This window comes from Durio zibethinus, chromosome 27 (genome assembly GCF_047325235.1).
Source record: "Durio zibethinus cultivar Kanyao isolate XHJ-2024 chromosome 27, ASM4732523v1, whole genome shotgun sequence".
NCBI lineage: Eukaryota > Viridiplantae > Streptophyta > Magnoliopsida > Malvales > Malvaceae > Durio > Durio zibethinus.
The window spans coordinates 4,824,781-4,844,272 of record NC_143188.1 but is presented as its reverse complement, the minus strand read 5'-3'; the positions used below and the strand labels follow the sequence as shown (position 1 = coordinate 4,844,272).

General features: G+C 32.0%; 2 protein-coding genes across 2 annotated transcripts; one reads left to right on the top strand and one right to left on the bottom strand.

The window, feature by feature from the left end:
* Positions 1-5,642: 5,642 nt before the first annotated feature.
* Positions 5,643-13,589, top strand: LOC111279874 (protein NETWORKED 1A-like). The gene is made up of 5 exons (XM_022866937.2): positions 5,643-5,822; positions 6,003-6,093; positions 6,738-7,018; positions 7,733-11,988; positions 12,222-13,589. The coding sequence occupies exons 3-5, from the start codon at positions 6,916-6,918 to the stop codon at positions 13,362-13,364; spliced, it is 5,502 nt and encodes a 1,833-aa protein (XP_022722672.2). The 5' UTR covers positions 5,643-5,822; positions 6,003-6,093; positions 6,738-6,915; the 3' UTR covers positions 13,365-13,589.
* Positions 13,590-14,335: 746 nt separating this feature from the next.
* On the bottom strand, positions 14,336-16,755 carry LOC111280013 (small ribosomal subunit protein eS1). Its single transcript, XM_022867148.2, has 7 exons — positions 16,662-16,755; positions 16,519-16,566; positions 16,309-16,414; positions 15,378-15,518; positions 15,095-15,280; positions 14,729-14,929; positions 14,336-14,588 (listed from the first exon to the last, which is right to left on the bottom strand). The coding sequence occupies exons 1-7, from the start codon at positions 16,670-16,672 to the stop codon at positions 14,493-14,495; spliced, it is 789 nt and encodes a 262-aa protein (XP_022722883.1). The 5' UTR covers positions 16,673-16,755; the 3' UTR covers positions 14,336-14,492.
* Positions 16,756-19,492: the final 2,737 nt, after the last annotated feature.

Below are 19,492 nucleotides of genomic sequence, written 5' to 3'. Positions count from 1 at the left end.
TTTTATATTTGATTGATCTTGAGTTCAGATCATTGTAAATTCGAGTTATGATGGATTCATATTATATAAGTTTCGAGCTTTTTCGGATTTGGATTTTTTTAAATCAAATTTCTCTGGGTTTTAGTCTTTGACTTTTTCTATCAATTCAGATTGATTTGGTTTCAATCACAAATCAATTCATGTGGATTTTTTTGGCTCGGATCAACTTTATCACCTCTATTCAAAGCCTAGTAATATTGAAAAAAATTCTTGAATAAAATGGAATATCTATAATTACACATCTTTACACATTTTTTATGAAACAAAAATTGTACAAAGAGATAAAACATTCATTTTGTTCGGGTTAAGATACATCAGCAAGAAAAATTTAAAAGTTTCATTCTCAATAGAAACTTTAGACTAGAATTTTGAAACTGAAATGCTTTTTCCAAACAGATACTTTGAAACTTTAAAATTTTAAAAATGTTTATCTAACCAAAGATATTGAAACTTTAAAAATTCTTTTGAGGCTATGTGGACTAAAGAAGCAGAATGTATCCAACTTGTTGATGAGTCATGGCAAGAAGAAGGGGCTAATAATGTGAGACCCAAATTAAAAAAAGTGTTAAGAAAGCTGATTATATAGAGCAAAAGAAAGTTTCAAGGTTTGCATAAAGAAATAAAGCTTTAAGTAAGGAATTGTAAGAAGTTCGATCAAAAAGCTTGGATGATAAAGGTATTTACAAAGAAAACAAACTAAAGTAGAAGATGAATGACCTATTGGAAAAAGAAGAAACTTTTTGCATGTAGTGATCAAGAATAAATTAGCTAAGAGAAAGAAACAAGAACATAACATTCTTACATTCATAAGCGTCACAACGTAGAAGAAATAATCTCATTAAGGGATTGGAAAATAAAATGAGGTATGGCATGAAAGGGAAAAAAAATATATGAACAAGCTGTGGGATTATGAAGCTATTCAATAAAGCTTTGGTTGCAAAACAAGGCTGGAGGTTAATGCATAATATATCTTTGATGTACAAAGTTTTGAAAGAAAAATACTTTCCAATGACCTATTTTTTCAAAACTAAATTAGGACCTTTACCATCTTATTCCTAGCAAAGTATATATAAGCAAAGAGGTATTACAGTGAGGGATTTGATGACGAGTAGGGAATGGGTAAAATATCAAAGTATGAAGAAACAAATGGATCCCAACCATAGAGAACTTTGTACTTATCCTTCAAGATAATATTGCTGAAATAGATATTTTGGTTCATAAGTTAATTAACAAGTAAACACAAAAGTGGGATGTGGAAAAAGTAAAATTGTTATTCTCAAGTGAAGTAGCTAAAGAAATAGATATGGCTTTCCAGACATAATGATTTGGCATTTCATAAAAAAATAATTGTTACAATGTTAAAAGTGGATATCATTTATTAATAGTAGGATTCATATGTTTGCAAATGAACAATAAGGAATAAAAAAGATGAAAGTTATAGCAAAATAAATTTTTTGAGTAAATTATGGTAGGCCAATACCCTCAATAAAATAAAAGCTTTTAGATGAAGACTTTGCCATTTATTGTTACTTGTTTATACAAATATGAGAAAAAGTAAGATTATGGAGCAGTTAATTTGTCCACAGTGCAAACAACATAAGAAAACTATTTTGCATGTTATAAAATATTGTTCATATGCAATAGAGGTATGGAAAAGTGTAAACCTAATTGGGGACTAGCAAGAGGATAATCCTCAATACAAAATGACATAGATAAGCTTAATAGCTTGTAACATAGAAAGGATTATTTTTTAACATAGGCTAACAATGTGCTAATGTCACGGTCCTAATGAGGAGTCATGAATCCCACATTAATTGTGTACTAAAATTGATCTTGAGATATAAGTGTTCACATCACCTTTAACTTTTGAGGCACCTTTTGTGAGATAAAATCATGAGGTCCAATAGGTTGAAGCGGATAATACCTCACAAATTGATGTGAACCACCATTTTTTGTGTTTGGCTAATCTGGGACACAAAAGAGTCCATCCCTGTGTTTTGAAGCCGTATGTGTCTAGAGCTTGAGTCTCCCCATAAAAAATGATATCAAAGCTAGCTCTGGGGATACTTGCAATGTGTCATTGAGGACAGTGAGCCTTTATTGGAGTGGAAGAAGATATCATGGTCTTTGTGAAGAGCCATGAATCTCACATTGACTGTGTACTAGAGTTGATATTGGGATATAAGTGTTCACACCACCTTCAACTTATAAGGCGCCTTTTGTGGGATAAAACCGTAAGATCTAATGGGATAAAGTAAATAATACCTCACAAATTAATGTGAGCCATCGTTTCTTTTGTTAGGCTAATCTGGGATATGAAAAAGTTTATCCTCATGTCCTGAAGCTGTGTGAGTCTGAAACTTGAGTCTCAACTCATGACACTAGGCTATATGAAATAGTAAAAATGATGTAATAAAAAATAATATTCATAGAATCCATCAAAATATAGCTACTTTTGTAAAATAATACCTTAAAGAATATCATCTAGCAAAAGAAATGCACCAAGAAAGATATGTCAATAGGGTTGAGAGATAAAATGCGCCCATAAGTGAGATAGTAAAAGTAAATTTTGATGGTGTAATAAAAAATGCATATAGGAAGAAGGTATTGGAGCTTTAATCAAAGACAATGCAAAAGTTGTTCTTGATACAATGTCCATGCTAGTGTCAAATGTTATGGATCCTATGCTTATTGAGGAGATGGTTACTGCAAAGACGATTGAATTTGCAACTGACATGGGCTTTAATAAAATTATTCTTTAGGGAAATGCTTTATGGATCATTAGAAAGATATAACAAATAGAAATAGACATATCTTCTATTGGTTTTTTGATTGAGGAGTTAAAGTTCATGCTAAGGGAATTTTATGGATCGACATGCTCATATGTAATAAGAGAAGCAAGCCGCTTACCCCTTAGCAAAACTTGCGATAAGAAGTAAAAAGACTAGATATTGAATGAAAGAATGCCTAAAATTTATTACACCAATTGTCAAAAAGGATTGTAACTATGCTTGAGCAATGAATTTTTCAAGTTTAAAAAAAAAAAAAGACGAAATGTAAAAAAACAAATAAAGGTGACATATGGATACTTAAATTGACTTTTTATTCTTACAAAATATATCTAATAAAAAAAATTTAAAACAAAATATTGAAGGACAAAAAAGTAAAAACAAAATAAAAACAAAAAAAGTAAAAATGAAAAAAAAATTACAGATAAAGGGTATAATATGGATATCTCATTGAGTCTAAAATATTAATTTTTTAAATTAAAATATTAAATAATTTTATTAATATATTACATATATATAAATATAAAATTAAATTAATAATAAAATATATACTTTTATATATACTTTGAAATAAATTAGACAAAACACTTTAAATGCACTTTCACTCTAAACTCATATTTTATTGTAAAAAAAAAAAACTCGATAAATTTCAATTTGATCCCGATTTTAAAAAATTACTTTTTATCGAATCGGAATAAATCAAAACCTGTTAACTATGGATTGTTTAGGCATCTTTATCAATCGACACCTTTTATTGCAAAATTTATGTAATTAAAAAATTACTAAAAAAGGTGAAAGAGAAAAGAGCCAAATAGGGTAACACATTAATATCTCCATTGACCTATTTTCTTACAAGATTATCTAATAAGAAAATAAAAGAAAAAAAGAAAAAAAATTGCTATATTGGATTGAGTGAGATTGAAGCTTATTAGAAACAAATTATTTTGTTATCCGTATTCATAGGCTTCTTTTGTTGCAAAATGTATATAATTAAAATAATAAAAAATCAAAAGGAACAAAATAAATTTGGTTGCCTCATGGATACTTCCATTGATTTTTTAATAAATTTATCTAAATTAAAAACAAAAAATTAAGAAAGAAAAAGTAAAAAAAAAAAAAAAAGTGCCACATCGACATACTAAACAAATATAAAATAAAAGACAAAATAAATAAAATTTATATAATGGATGCATAGATGGATTCAATCTTAATTATATATATAGTATTTTTATTAAATTAAATATTAAATAATAATTTTATTAATATAGTATATAAATATAAAATAAAATAAATAATTAAAATATAATTATATATATACTTAAGGTAAGATGGAAGAACCTAAACCCTTTTTTGACCTAGCCTTGATTTTAGAAAAGAAAATCCTTTGATTTAATATGAATTTTTAAAAAAATACGCACATATTAGATCAAGCTGAATAGAAACACATGGGATTTGATTTATTTTGTTATTCTTATATCAATTGAAAATTTTATATCATAAATTTTTAAAAACCAAAAAATTATAAAAAAGAAAGATAAAAAAAATCAAATTAAAATGAGATGTCAACCCTTTCGCTAATATTCTATTTTTAAAAATTATCAAATAAAAAATAACCAAAAAATATTTTTAATAACATCAAATGAACCTATATTAAAAAATTTAAAATATTTAAAAATATTTATTAAATATAAAAAATGAAAAACAAAAAAGTAAATAAAAAATAAAAAAGTGAAAAAAAACCAACAACTTGACAAGTGGTATACCCTTAATATAAAATAGTCTAAAAAATCGAAATTTAAAAAATTATTTATTAAATATGTAAAAAATTAAAAAAGGAAAAAAATTGTAACAAACAATTGGTAAAAAGGGAGTCCCACAAAAAAATTTAAAATTTTAAAAAATATTTACTAAATATTTTGATAAAAATAAAAAAGTATAATTGGTAAAAAAAGTTAATAAGTAAGCCCTAAACACAAAAAAATTATAATCTTTTTATTTGGCAAAAAAAATCTTTAAAAATATTTTTTTATAATTTAAAAATATATTTATGAAATATAAAAAAGGAAAAAAAAGAAAATATCAGTAGGACTCTCCTAAGAATATATATGTAAGATTTTATATAAATGATGAGTTTGAAGCCGATTACATAAATATTATCACAAAATTTTGATGTGGCTTAACTATAATTTTAAAATTTTAACTCATAATAAATATAAAATTTTTTTTAATATTTCAATAGGATAAATTTAATATTTTATTAATAAATTTTATTTCAAATTTAAATTTTATGAATGTGATTAAATCACATTAAGGTACAGTGATAACTCCTACTAAACTGTGTCTATGGATCAAAACTCGTATTTACACTTCAAAGATTTATAATTATATCATGAAATTTATGATTTTACGTATTACAAAAAAAATTAAAAAATATCAATTGTGATAAATAATGGTATATTTAAATTTATCATATTGAACATTCTTGTTTATCTCAATTTACCAATTAAGAAGCATAAGAAGTACATTCTTATTTATTTGTGGACATCAATTCTTAGGCAAAAATTTTAACAAATCACAAACGCTACCCAAGTTGTTTTGGAAACCCAAAAAAGAACATTATTGATATCCTAAGCAAGGGTAGAGTAGTCATTTAGTTTCCATTTCTATTTCCATTTCAATTTTCAAGTAGATATAGCTCCTAAAGGCACAGTGAAAATTGACGGAAAAACTTAGAAAAGACAGCAAAAAAAAATTGACCATTTCCTTAAACCCAAAATTATCTTTTTTACTCTGTGTGTGTGTGTGTGCGTGTGTGTGCCAAATCTAAGTGTGTAATGCAAAGAAGTTAGTTGAGAGAGAAAGTGAAGTGCAGAGAGAGTGTGTAAGAGACAAAGAGAACAATGGGGTAACTTTGGAGAAGATGCAGCTGGAGGTTTGCTATCACAGCTGTTGATCATCAAATTCCCATTTCCTAGTTTTGTTTCGGTGTTTTTGGTATTTTTTTTATCCTTAGACTTCATTTTTTGCAGTTTTTTTTAGTTCCCATTTGTTTAAAGTTCACGTTTTTTTCTATAAAAATATTTCTTCTTCTCCAGTTTTGCTGTTTTTGTTGATTACCCATTTACTTAAAGTTAAAATTTTTGTTGTGAAGATAATTTTTTTTCTTTTTTGCAGTTTTGGTTGATGACCATTTGCTCAAAAGTTGATGCTTGAATAGTAGCTTTTGCTTGGTGATCAGAATTCAGTACCAGATTTTGTTTCTTTTGTAAGTCTTTGATGTTGCTTTTTATAAAGAATTTAATTGTTTCTCAGTTTTGTCTAGTCGTGTTCATATGTTTTGGTTTCTCTTCTTTTTTTAAGATCAGTTTGCTTAAAGATCAAAATCCTTCCTTCCAAAAAAAATATATCAAGATCATGTGCTTCTTTGAATAGTAGATTTAGATGATGAATAATGAATTCCTTTTGTAATTGGACCACTGGGTCCAATTAACTTTTTTCCTTCTAATATGGTTTCTTTCTTGTTGAATCACTTTCATTGCAAGTACAAATGCCGTCTGCCTTATCCTGCCTTTTGGGAATTGTTCTAAATTCTTGGCATTTCTATTTTTTTTTTTTTTGATTAATCATGAAGAATTATGGTTGCCGAGTGCTGACCATATTTTTCCTAGATCCTTTATTTACAAAGTTGAAGATTTGACATCATGCTTTTCTTTTCACCTGATTAGTGCTTGTTCACTTTGAAAGCTGGAATAGAATCGTTATTGCAAATCATTGCAGTGATCTTGACTGATCGTGTTATATGCACTGTATACATGATGTGTTTCTTTCCAACATATTAAAGAAGCTGGTGCAAATTTTGTAATTTTGAATTCAATTAAAGTTGCTTGACTTGATTATCCGGTTGTATAGGTGCAAGGAGTGTGGCATATAGATCTCTAAGGGCTCATTTTGGAAAGATATAGAGTAGAGGAATAGATTAAATTCTTATTCTGGCCTGGATCCGTTGCCCGAGTTTTTATCACTGTTATATAAGGACCAGGCTTTTGCAAAGTCCAAACCGGTTGCACTATTGTTCTTTGCTGGAATCATGGCAACTTTGTCACATTCTGAGTCTAGACGCTTGTATTCCTGGTGGTGGGACAGCCACATTAGCCCAAAGAATTCAAAATGGCTTCAGGAAAATCTTACAGGTATAAATTTTCTTTCTAAATTCAGTGCTCCATCATTGTATTATAGAAAAGATATGATACACTTTTTTGGATAAGTAGGATATGATATATTTTCATGTTGTTATGTATCAAAAGTTTAGCATGAAACTTAGGTAATACAGTATGAATGCCAGTGGGAAGTTGCTAAATGGTTGAGAACTTACTGAGTGAAATGTTAAAAGTAACTTGCATCTATAATTGGTTCACTGTATGGAATATTAGAAACTAGTTTTTGTTAATTAATACAAAAGCTTTTCCTGTTTGAATTACTGTTGTGCAGTCTTCATGCATGATAAAACCCAATTTGGTACTATTTTTGCAGAAATTATGGGGTATAACTGGTTTTATTTTCTATGCAGAAAAACCCAGCCAGAACATTTCTGAATCTGAACCATAAAAAATGGATAATCCTATTAATAACACAACTGTTTTGTGCATGATCTAAATTGCATACGTCTTTGCTCTTAAATCTTATTGTAAGACATAATAGGATTGCTTTGCTTACCTATGCATCATTTTCTTTTTACTTTCTTTTATTCTTGAGGTTGCCAGGATGTGAATCCTGATTACTAGAACTAAGAGTCCAGCGATCTACCAACAGACTTCGCAGCTGTTGGCGTAATTTTTTTTTTTTTTTTGTAATTTACTGTTGTATTTTGGTGCATCTCCTCAACTTGAACTATTATTTTTCAACAGATATGGATACTAAAATTAAAGCAATGATCAAACTGATTGAAGAAGATGCTGATTCTTTTGCAAGAAGAGCAGAAATGTACTATAAAAAACGGCCGGAGCTCATGAAATTGGTTGAGGAGTTCTATAGAGCTTACCGTGCATTAGCAGAGAGGTATGATCATGCAACTGTGGAGCTTCGCCAAGCCCATCGAACCATGGCAGAAGCCTTTCCCAACCAGGTACCTTTTGTACTGGCTGGTGAATCACCCGCGGGCTCTTCAGGCCCTGGGGTTGAGCCTCAAACACCAGAAATGCCACACCCAATCTGTGCATTCTTTGATCCAGATGACTTGCAAAAGGGTGCAGTGGGACTGTCTTCAACTTTTCATGCTATAAAAAAGAGTGCTGGAAATTCCGAGGAATCAGACTCTGGAATAAACAAAAGGGGTTTAAAGCAGTCGAATGAGATGTTTGGGTTAGGAATAGTGCCTCCAAATTCCAACATTGCAGAAGGAAGGATGAAGAAGGGAAATGGTGGTGAAGCAGAGGAAAGTGAGCAAGGTGGGTTTTCTCAGTTATCAGATGAGAACCAAAGTCTGAAGACCCGCATTCTTTCTGAGTCTGAGCCTGCATGTAAAGCTGAAACTGAAGTACAATTCTTGCAAAAAACTCTTGCCGAGATTCAAGCTGAAAAGGAAGCTGTCCTTCTGCAGTACCAGCAGAGTTTAAAGAAGTTATCTAGCCTGGAGAGAGAACTTAATGAAGCACAAAAGGATGCTGGGAATCTTAATGAACGAGCCAGCAAAGCTGAATTTGAAATCAAAATATTGAAGGAAGCATTGAGTAAATTGGAAGCTGAGAGAGATGCTTGTCTTCATCAGTACAATCAGTGTTTGGAAAGAATAGCCACCATGGAGGATACTATTTCCCAAGCCCAAGAGGATGCAAAGGGTCTTAACAAGAGGGCTTTGAAAGCAGAAATTGAAGCTCAAAATCTTAAGATAGAGCTTTCTAGATTAGAGGCTGAAAAGGAGGCTGGTCTTCTAAGATACAAGCAGTGTCTTGATATGATATCTGCGTTAGAAAGTAAAATCTCACTTGCTCAGGAGAATGTGAAAATGCTTAACATGCAAAGTGAAAGAGCAGAAAGTGAAGTTAAAGCACTAAAGGAAGCTCTTGCTAAGCTTAAAGAAGAGAAAGATACTTTAGCTTTCCGGTATCAGCAGTGCTTGGAAACAATAGCCAAGATGGAGAGTGAAATTTCTTCTGCCCAAGAGGATGCAAAACGATCAAACAGTGAGATTCTAGTCAATGCTGAAAAGTTGAGGAGTGTCGAAGAACAGCGTGCTTTGCTGGAGAGATCAAATCAATCTCTACAGGTAGAGGCAGATACTCTGGTGCAGAAAATAGCAATTAAAGATCAAGAACTCTCAGAGAAGCAAAAGGAATTGGAGAAACTTCAGACATCGCTGCAGGAAGAATATTTACAGTTTGTGCAAGTTGAAGCCACCCTACAAACTTTGCAAAATTTGCATTCACAATCTCAAGAGGAGCAGAGAGCTTTAACATTGGAGCTCCAAAATAGGCTTCAGATGTTGAAGGATTTAGAGATAAGAAACCATCAACTAGAGGAAAAGATTCGGCAGGTGCAGGGAGAAAATCAGAGCCTCAATGAATTAAGCAGTTCTTCTTCCATTTCAATAAAGAATCTGCAAGATGAAGTTTTCAGCTTGAAGGAACTGAAAGAAAAACTTGAAAGTGAGGTTGCACTACAAATTATCCGGAATAATGTCCTCCAGCAAGAGGCTTGCAAATTGAAGGAGGAAATTGAGGTCTTGAGTAGCGCATACCAGGCTTTGATACAGCAGCTGCTGTCTGTGGGTTTAAATCCGGAATGTCTAGAGCTGTCAGTGAAGGCATTGCAAGATGAGAACTCAAAGCTGAAAGAAGAATGCAGCAAGAATAGAGGTGAGACTGAAATTCTTTTTGGGAAATTGAGGGATATGGATAACCTTGTGGAGAAGAATGCTGTTTTGAGAAGTTCATTATCGGAATTGAATGGCAAATTGGAAGGGTCAAGGGAGCTGGTTGGGGAATTACGGAGGTCTTGTGAATTTTTTCAGGGAGAAAAATCTTCTCTTTTTGTTGAGAAAGCCACTCTTCTTTCTCAGTTACAGATAATGACTGAGAATATGCAGAAGCTCTTGGAGAAGAACTCATTGCTGGAAAGTTCCCTTTCTGGTGCTAATATTGAGCTTGAAGGCTTGAGATCAAAGTCAAAGACGTTAGAAGAATTCTGCCAGTATCTTAAAAATGAGAAATCCAATATCATAAATGAAAGAGAGAGCCTGATCTCTAAGCTAGAAAATGTTGAAAAGAAGCTATGCATCCTGGAATTCAGATTTAATAAACTGGAGGAAAAATATGTTGACCTGGAGAAGGAGAAAGAATCAACACTCTGTCAAGTAGAGGAACTACGGGATTCCCTTGATGTGGAACAACAAGAGCATGCCTGTTATGTGCAGTCAAGTGAATCTCGGTTAGCAGATATAGAAAACCATGTACATCTACTGCAAGAAGAAGGTAGGTTGAGGAAGAAAGAGTTTGAAGAAGAGATGGATAAAGCTGTCAAGGCTCAGGTTGAGATCTTCATCTTGAAAAAATTTATAAAAGACCTTGAGGAAAAAAACTTGTCTCTGTTGATTGAATGTCGGAAACATGTTGAGGCATCCAAATTGTCAGACAAACTAATTAGGGAGTTGGAGAGTGAAAATCTTGAGCAGCTGATAGAGGGTGAATTCCTGTTGGATGAAATTGAAAAACTGAGGACGGGGATTTATCAAGTTGTTAGGGCTCTTCTGTTTGATCCTGTTAAGGGGCATCAGGATGTGATTGAATCAGATCAAATTCCTCTTTTGCGTATTCTAGATAATGTTGAATACCTAAAGAGTTCACTGTCAAGAAACAAGGAGGAGAAGCAACAGCTGCTAGTTGAGAACTCAGTGCTCTTAACTTTAATTGGACAACTTAAATTAGAGGGCACCGAAATTGAGTCAGAGAGTCGAGCCCTTGAATATGAGTTTGAGATCATGGAAAAGCAGAATGCTATGCTGCAGAAAGACAAGCAGGAGCTTCTGGAGATGAACCAGCAATTGATATTTGAAGTGCATGATGGAAAGCTGGAGAAAGAAATGTTAAATGCTGAACTGGAGTCTCAACATGGAAAGTTGAAGAGTATGCAGGAAGCTTGCCTGCTGTTAGAGGAGGAAAATTCCAAGCAGCTTGAGGAAAACAGAGTTTTGCTTAAGAAATTTTTGGACCTCAAAGAGGATATGCGTATTCTTGAAGACGAAAACCATATTTTTCTACAAGAGGCAGTAGCCCTTAGTAGTCTCTCTTTCGTTTTAGAGAGCTTTGGTACTGAGAAAGCTATTGAAGTGAAAGCTCTTGTTGAAGATGTAAGTGGTTTCCAAGTGATCAACACTGAACTAAAGGAGAAGGTTGGGAAATTGGAGGAGAAGTTAAAAGGTGCTGAAGTTTTACATCTGAATGAAACTGTTGAAAAGTTGCACAAGGAGCTATATTCTGTCAAAGATCTAAATGACCAATTAAACTATCAAATCAGTATTGGTAATGTTTTCCTAAAACAGAAGACCATTGAGCTTTTAGAAGCAGGTCAAAAACTTCAGGCTGCACATAACTTGAATGCAGAGTTGTCCAGGTCTCTTGAGGAACTGACAAGGAGATGTGAGGAATCTAAACAAATTAGAGAAAATTTAGAGAAGCAGATTCTCAAACTATCCAAAGATAGAAAAGAACGGAATATGGAAATTGAGCACCTTTGTGAAATAAATGAAATTTTGGGCTCTGAAGTTGTTGCCTTACATAAGGAAATTGAAGAACAAAAGATACATGAAGAAAACCTGAGTTTAGAGCTGCAACAGAGAAGCAATGAGTTTGAACTCTGGGAGGCTGAGGCTGCTTCATTTTACTTTGATTTCCAAGTTTCTGCCATCCATGAAGTTCTACTTGAGAATAAGGTACATGAGCTTACTGATGTTTGTGAGATTCTCGAAGAAGAAACTGCTGTAAAGAGTGTACAAATAGGACAGATGAAGGAAAAGGTTGAGTTCTTGGAAAGTGAAATCGGAGGTTTGAAGGTCCAGATGGCTGCATATGTTCCTGTCATAGCTTCACTGAGAGACAGTATAACATCCCTTGAGCATAATGCCCACCTTCAGCCAAAGCTTTGTGTTCCAAGTGATGACAAAGAAAAGGTAATTTTTCTTTCTATGTTCAGGGAGCATCAATGATTGAAACAGCTTAGCATCTCAAATCCTAGTTTGAAGAAGTTTCTAGTTCCCCCCTTACTAGTTCAACATAATGTAGCCACGTTCCTGGAACAGAATAGGAGATTTTGAGCCTAATCCAAGATACATACATTTTTACATGCTTTTAAAATTATCAGATTGTACTGCTTTTAAAATGACTATTTATTTGTTTTAACCAGGATGTAGAAATGGCTGATGAGCTTCATGAAATGAACTCTGAGAAACTCAAAGAAGAACAAAGTGCTTTTTTGACAGCTGGAATTTCAGACTTGCAGGAGATGCAGAATAGGCTTAAAGCAGTTGAAAAGGCAATGGTGGAAGAGATGGAGAGGCTTGTAAAGCAACAAAGTAATGCGAATGGCAACAAAATTGAAGCTTCAGCTGATGGCATTGAGCCCTCATATAAAGAAAAGAATAGAGATATGCAAGTTGGAGATGAGCTTGCTCAAAACCTCAAGTCAAAGAAGATGAAACCTGTGATTTCTGAATTGAGGAATGGGATATCGTTGAAAGATATTCCCCTAGATCAAGTCTCAGATTGTTTGCAATATGGAAGGAGCAGGAGAAAGAATGGGACAGCTGATCATCAAATGCTTGAGTTTTGGAAGTGTGCTGAGCATGAATGTGGTGTTAATTCAAGAATCAATGACATGCAAAAAGGGGCAATTGTTCCAGCGGAGATCATTGCTTGTCATCAATTCAATGGTGTAGAGCAGAAAATTTATGATCTTTCTTTGGGAACACGGATTGAGAAGGAGCTGGGCATTGATAAGCTAGAGATATCTACGAGCATCAGAGAGCCAAAGAAAGGAGCAAAAAACAGAAAGGTCTTAGAGAGACTTGCTTCTGATGCTCATAAATTGATGAGTCTTCAAACTACTGTCAAAGAGCTGAAAAAGAGATTGGAAATCAAAAAGACGAAGAAGGCCTACGAACTAGAATACAGACAAGTTAAAGAGCAATTGCAAGTGGTGGAGGATGCAATCAAGGAGTTGGTGAATGTCAATAGTCAATTAACGAAGGATGCTGAAGAGAGTCCAAACTCAGCTGAGTTGGAAGAAGAAGCTGCGAAAAGCAGCAGGAAAAATGTGCGAGAGCAGGCAACAAAAGTGTCTGAAAAAATTGGAAGATTGCAGTTTGAGGTGCAGAGCATAGAATATGTTTTGCTGAAACTGGAAGACGGAAGGAAGAGCAATGGGAAAAACAGAAAAGGTGTCATCTTGAGGGACTTCATCTACAGTAGTGGGAGACGTATGGCAAGACAGAAGAAGGCTTGCTTTTGTGGGTGTGCGAGACCTTTTGCAAATGGAGACTCGGCCTAGAACACAAACAGAAGAAAGCCTGTTGTTTCTTGTTAGCCAAAAATTTCCTATAGAGTTTTCCTGGTACTATGCTTAACAGCAGACCGTTACTTCTAGCGTTTAGAGCATTGTAAGAATTAGATCAATTAATAAGCTGCCTCCAGCATTTTATCTTGTAATTTCGGGTGACAATGTCAAACAAGTAGAACTTTCTTATATTATCCAATTCCATTTACCTTGGTCAAATGAATGAATTTCGGAGATGGATCCACCCTCTTAAAAATAAAAAAATTTGAAAAGGAAAATTCATTCACGCTTTTAAATTTATTTTTGGACATTCTTTCGGTAAACAAAATCAATAAATCTTATGATAAATTTTTTATATATATTATAAGTGAATATGATCGAAAAAAAAATTGTGGATCTGTTAGCTGTCACCTATCAACTTCCAAAGAATCAAAACGCCAACTCCAATCCGTGATGCAAAAAATTCTAAAGAGAAGGGGCCATTTCTAACCAAAGAAAGACAAATCCCAGCATGCTGGACGGTGCCTTCATTACTTCACCCTAGCACCGTTTTCGAATAAAACCAACATTTTTGTCAAGGTTAACAACAAATAAAAACATTTATTTAAGAAAACCCAACACCACAAAACTTAAAATTATTTTATTTCTGTTTGAAAGATTTGTCGATATGTTTTAGGGCTGGAGATTTCTTGTTCGTTGAAGGGTTTAGAGATAAGAACAGACTACAAGTTGAACAAATTAATAAAATTTGTTCAGATTTTTTTTTTATTATTTGAAACGCTTGCCTTTTGAGGAATCAGGGCTTTGGTTTTGGATCGAAGAAAAGAAACCATTTTGGAGGCTCAAGGTTAATCGTATAGATGCTACACAATGAACACAGTGACCCAGGTTTACATTGGATCAATGGGATAACATTAATAGTATAGATGATCAATTCCAACAACACACATGCCCAAGGAGTCAGATTGTCTAATCTAATATTAAATTGCAAAATCACAACCTTAACATCAAACAATGGAGAAATTCTCTACTCAAAGTTTCAACAAAAAGAAAATGATCAACAAAACTCTTCGAAGCAGAAAAAAACAAAAGGAAAAAAAAAAGACTCAGACAATTCTAGATTCAAGCTCCAACGACCTCTGGAGTAGCCTCAGCCATTGTCTCATCAGCAGGCCTCTCTACTTTCACACCAACATCTTCTGAGTAATCACCATGAACCTAAATAAATAAAAGAAAAGAAAATCAGGCATAATGCACAGAAACTTTGATATCTTATTCAGCTATAAATATCAAGGCTCCATTGAATATTTTTATTGTAAAGAGGGAAAGACAGCATAGAATGGATATAAGAAACGGGCCTCCATTAACTTTCCAAGATCAAACTTGGGAGCCTTCAAAATTTTGACTTTTCGGATAAACACATTCTGCAAGGGATAGATGCTAGATGTTGCCTTCTCAATTTCTTTTCCAATCATCTCAGGAATGAACTTTTGAACTAATTCCTTCAAATCACAAGATGATGCCTGGGCAGTCATTATCTCGCTCATCTTCCGGCGTATCTGAAAACCAAAAGCAATTTCACTTTGTCATCAAGGGATTGATCAATTCAAAAAAAGCACGCATACACTCTGAATAAGAGATCAGCAAAGTTTCAATATGTGTTCTGTGAGTCAAGAAAATTCTGTAATGAGCACTAAATGTTTGACAGAAAATCAGGGTTGCACCTGTCTAATCTGGCTGGATTGAGCATAACAAGTCCTTTTAACCTGGTTTGGGCGTCTCTTAGTGAATCCAATGCAGAACATTCTCAAAGTGTAATTGTCAGTTGTTTTCACATCCACATGAGCTTCAATCAGTGTTTGCCACTTACGCACCAAAGACCTCAGTTTGTCAGTTGTAAAATTCATTCCCTGAAAATTTGTAAAGGCAAAAACAACCAAATTTGTTAATTTATTACTACAAACGCTGAGATAATACAGTAAATAAAGCTATTTATATTTATCATACCCAGAAGTTGGTCAAAACATTTTTTCCTTGAACATCTTCAGCTCTCAAACGGATCTTTCTGTATGCATGATCCTCATCACCACCTTGAAGATCAGCCAGTGAAATCTCAAACACACGGTGTTTAAGTCCTTCTGAAGCAATCTGTCAAGAAAATCGCCAAGTTCTAACTATTTATATACACTGAAATCAAACTATAACTGTAAGTTAAACTAGATGTATTAAGCAGGTCTAAGTTCATTTGTGCTGTTCTACATTCAAAAATAAATATCATTAAGATTTTCCCACTTCCACATAGCATACCATAAGTAGAACCAACTCATGAAGTCGCTTAAGCGGCTAAATAACTGAAGTTGACTAAGGATGCAAGACCAAAAAGGGAATCGATCATATGGCATTCAGGCTCTTTCTAGAATTCCTAGCAGCATCAAGTGTTGCATCATCCTCAAAGAAGTCTATGTGAAGTGCTAAGTCAACATGAATTTAAAACCCCATACCAGACAAAAGATTTCCTCAAGATGAATTTAACTGTTCAGTAGCCAATTTTCTTAATATAATATATTCAGCTTTTAAAGGTTAAGTAGATAAAAAGAAATGACAATTCAGCCTTTTAGCTAACAAAAATATCATCAGGGTCCAACAAAACAACCTAGAATATAACCATGGCTCAGCTCAAAAATGCAATTCCCCATTTCATTGAAAGCAAACAGAAAAGAGCATGCAAAAATAGAATAAAAAGCAATAAACTTTTTAATCGCCATTCCTGTAAAAGCTAAAAAAGATTCCAAGCACTAAGCCAGGTATGTATATGCACAAAGAATCGGAATGAAACCCAGTTTCCCATCAGGTTCAAAATATCCAAAAATCTAACATACGATACAAAGCAAGCATTTTCTAAAGAGCAAGAGAAATTAAGAGTTAGAAAAAAACAAACCTTGGTACCCTGAGTACGGGTAACAAGAGTCTTCCCCACATTTCTGGTAGTAAAAACTGAAGGAGCCTTGATATCATACCAATCCTTCTTCGCAAATGGATCAGCTCTAAAGAGAACCCAACAACAAAATCAACATTTAACTAACAGATCCCTTTATAAAATATACCCAAAGCGTGATTAAAGCTTTAATCAATGAAAAAAAATACTCACGCCTTCTTCTTTCCTCCCTTCTTTCCCTTGGAAATCCTCTTGTTCTTCCTATAAAAAGAGAAGCCAAAAAAACAGATCAGATTTAAGAAAAGAAGCAAAACCCATTTGACGAACGAGGAAGAGGAATATAAAGAAATGAGTACCCCACGGCCATGGTTGAAACTTTGCTGGTTAGCTACAGAGTGCGCAGCAGACGGCTGGTAGTAAAACTTGCTCTTTTGGTATGGGAGAGACGTCAAAACCCTATTTTTATGGTTTGGTTTATATAGCTCTTTGATGGATCGTTTTCGGGCTCTTTAGGGTTGTACTCTGAAGCGTTTTGGGCCTTTTTTTGCGAATCATAGTTGGGTTTGAGAAATTGATTATCGATTTGGACTTTACAATTTTGTTGTTAGAGAATTGGACTTAAGTTCAATAATTGAGCCCACTAATCCTTCTAAAGCGACCAGACATAATCCTGCTTTTTTTCGGTGTAATTTTCTTTTTGGTTTGCAAAAGATCAGATTATATTTAGATAGACATTACCAAAAGGAAAAAAAAATTCAAGAAAGCAAAGATACGTGTATCTCTTGTTTTAATAGCTAAAATTAATTAAAAAAAAAAGAAATGAATCCTGACAAGTCATTATTTGGTTAAAGCGTAAAAAGAAAAGAATATTATTTATATAATATTTTTTAATTATAACCTTTTTTGTTAAAGAATATGTAATATCAAATTAAACTTTTTTTAGTTAGAATATCAAGTTAAACTGTAAAATAATATACAATAATTTTTAATTTTTTTGGTTTGAAAAAATATTTTTTGTTTTTATTTTTATCTTTATTTTTTAAAAAATAGTTTTTAGTTTTTATTTTTTGCTTTCTAATCAAGAATAAATTTTTTTTCTAAAAATGCAAAAATAAGAAAATAAATAAAATATTCAATTATATTATTATTGGTATCTAATTATAAATATAATATATATTAATTAATTAATGCCATTAAAAAGTGTTCAAATATGATAACTTACAAAATATAACAAAAAAAGTAATGTACATCTCTTATTTTCGTAATTGAAAATATTTTTTTTTATATTTCAAACCCATTTTCATTTTGTTTCTAAAATTTTATTTTTATTTTCAATTATCAAACATGTTTCATCATATTTTTCATTTTCTATGCAAATAGAAAATGACTATTTTTTAAAATCAAACGCGACATAAATGTCTTCTAAAAACTTGTTATAGAATATAGAAATCAAAACCCTAAATTGTTATCCATGTGGCATGATATATGCGTTTAAACTAAATTTATTTTTATAGATATATTACTTGACAAAAAAAAAAAGTTGATGAAGAGCCTTTAAGGATTTGACAATATCTAGATTTGAAAACTAATAAAGTAGACTATTTAGCAATGACAAAATAACACATATCCTACGGGTTCGATCCGTCCCAATCTAATAAGATTGTATTTTTTTTTTTAAAACCAAAAGTTTGTCAAAGGCAGGTGAAGTACTTCTCTAAAGTCTGATTTGGGCCAGAGTGGGGTTTTAAATTGCACCATCCCAACCTAACTCGTGTATATATAAAAATATTTTTTATTATTTAATTTTATATTTATATTTATTATATCAATAAGATTATTATTTAATACTTTCATTTAAGATATTAACTTAATAAAAATATTATATTTATGTATAATTAAGATGTAATTTATATTAAAAAAATATTTTATGAATACTATACTAAATTAAAATTATTAAATTAATTTTAGGTTAGATTGAATCGGATGTTATTTATAAATATATGGGTCAGTAGGGCTAAGAAAAAACCAAGAAACTGAAAAATTGATTCGAATTGGGTGGTTCGAATTAGTTCAATTTGGATTTTTAACCCTAATTCAACTACACTCATTTTTCAATCTCACTTTCTCAATCTTTCATCATGTTGTACGACGCACCAAAGCTTATTATCCTTCTATTTAATCATCTTCTTTTAACTCCTTCATTGACATTCAACAATGCATCTCCATCATTTCTTTTGCACTCTAGCCCTCCTCCTCCAAAGAAACACCACTGATCTTCCAATCCATTTTTTTATATTAATGAACTTAGGTGTAGCTGCCACTTGGGTTTTAGATTAAGTGGTCAGAGACATGGTTTAAGATTGTGAATTTTTTATAAATATTAAAACCTTACAATGCTATCACTCTTTTTATTTTTTAGAGAGGCATAATCCTAAATGCTAGTAAAATGCAATTATGTCTCTTTTTTTAGTCTATTCCTAGGTGTGAATAACAAAAATGAAGATTCCAAATAAATTTAGCTACTATTTATTTGACCAGTATTATTATAGTAACATGCTAAACTTGGTACATAATTGATTTTTTTTGGGTGAACCAACAATAAATTTGAAATTTAGTTAGAGTAAATAAAAAAAATTATGTAATTGCATAAGAGTTTTAGTTAAAATTGTGAATTGAATTTATCAATTTGACAATTAATCTCATTTGTTGGGTGATAAGAAAAAATCACTTTTGAATTTAAGATTTCAATATTAAGTATTTACTCATCCAAGTTGCAACAACAAATTTAATTAAACAATTAGAGCTTTATTAATACACTTCAGCAAATGAAGAAAAGAATATTGATTCACGCAAAACTCTGGCTTATAAAATATTTTCATAATAAATAATATATATGTAATAGCAATTAGAGAAGAGAAAAAAGAAAACAATAATTGGAAATAAATGTATATTTTAGAACTATTGGAAACTTTTAACATATATACATATTGATCTTCTAAAAAAGAGTTATCTCCTTATTAGATTTGCAAGATTAAATGCTTTGAGTCTTTTCCATTTTTTAGTATAAGGAATTCTAATACAACATTCACATTGGTCTTGTCACTTAGTGTTCATTTGACAAAAAAAGAATTATAATTTTTTTTATATTAAACAGTTTTTATAATAGTAAGAAAAAGAGAAAAAACAG

Excerpts from the sequence above, each read along its gene's own strand:
- LOC111279874 (XM_022866937.2), top strand. The coding sequence starts at position 6,916 with ATGGCAACTTTGTCACATTCTGAGTCTAGACGCTTGTATTCCTGGTGG. Across the intron at positions 7,019-7,732 it reads GCTTCAGGAAAATCTTACAG|ATATGGATACTAAAATTAAA; the intron begins GTATAAATTTTC and ends ATTTTTCAACAG. Across the intron at positions 11,989-12,221 it reads CAAGTGATGACAAAGAAAAG|GATGTAGAAATGGCTGATGA; the intron begins GTAATTTTTCTT and ends TGTTTTAACCAG.
- LOC111280013 (XM_022867148.2), bottom strand. Across the intron at positions 16,415-16,518 it reads AAGGGAGGAAAGAAGAAGGC|AGCTGATCCATTTGCGAAGA; the intron begins GTGAGTATTTTT and ends GGTTCTCTTTAG. Across the intron at positions 14,589-14,728 it reads ATCTTGGAAAGTTAATGGAG|GTTCATGGTGATTACTCAGA; the intron begins GCCCGTTTCTTA and ends TTATTTATTTAG.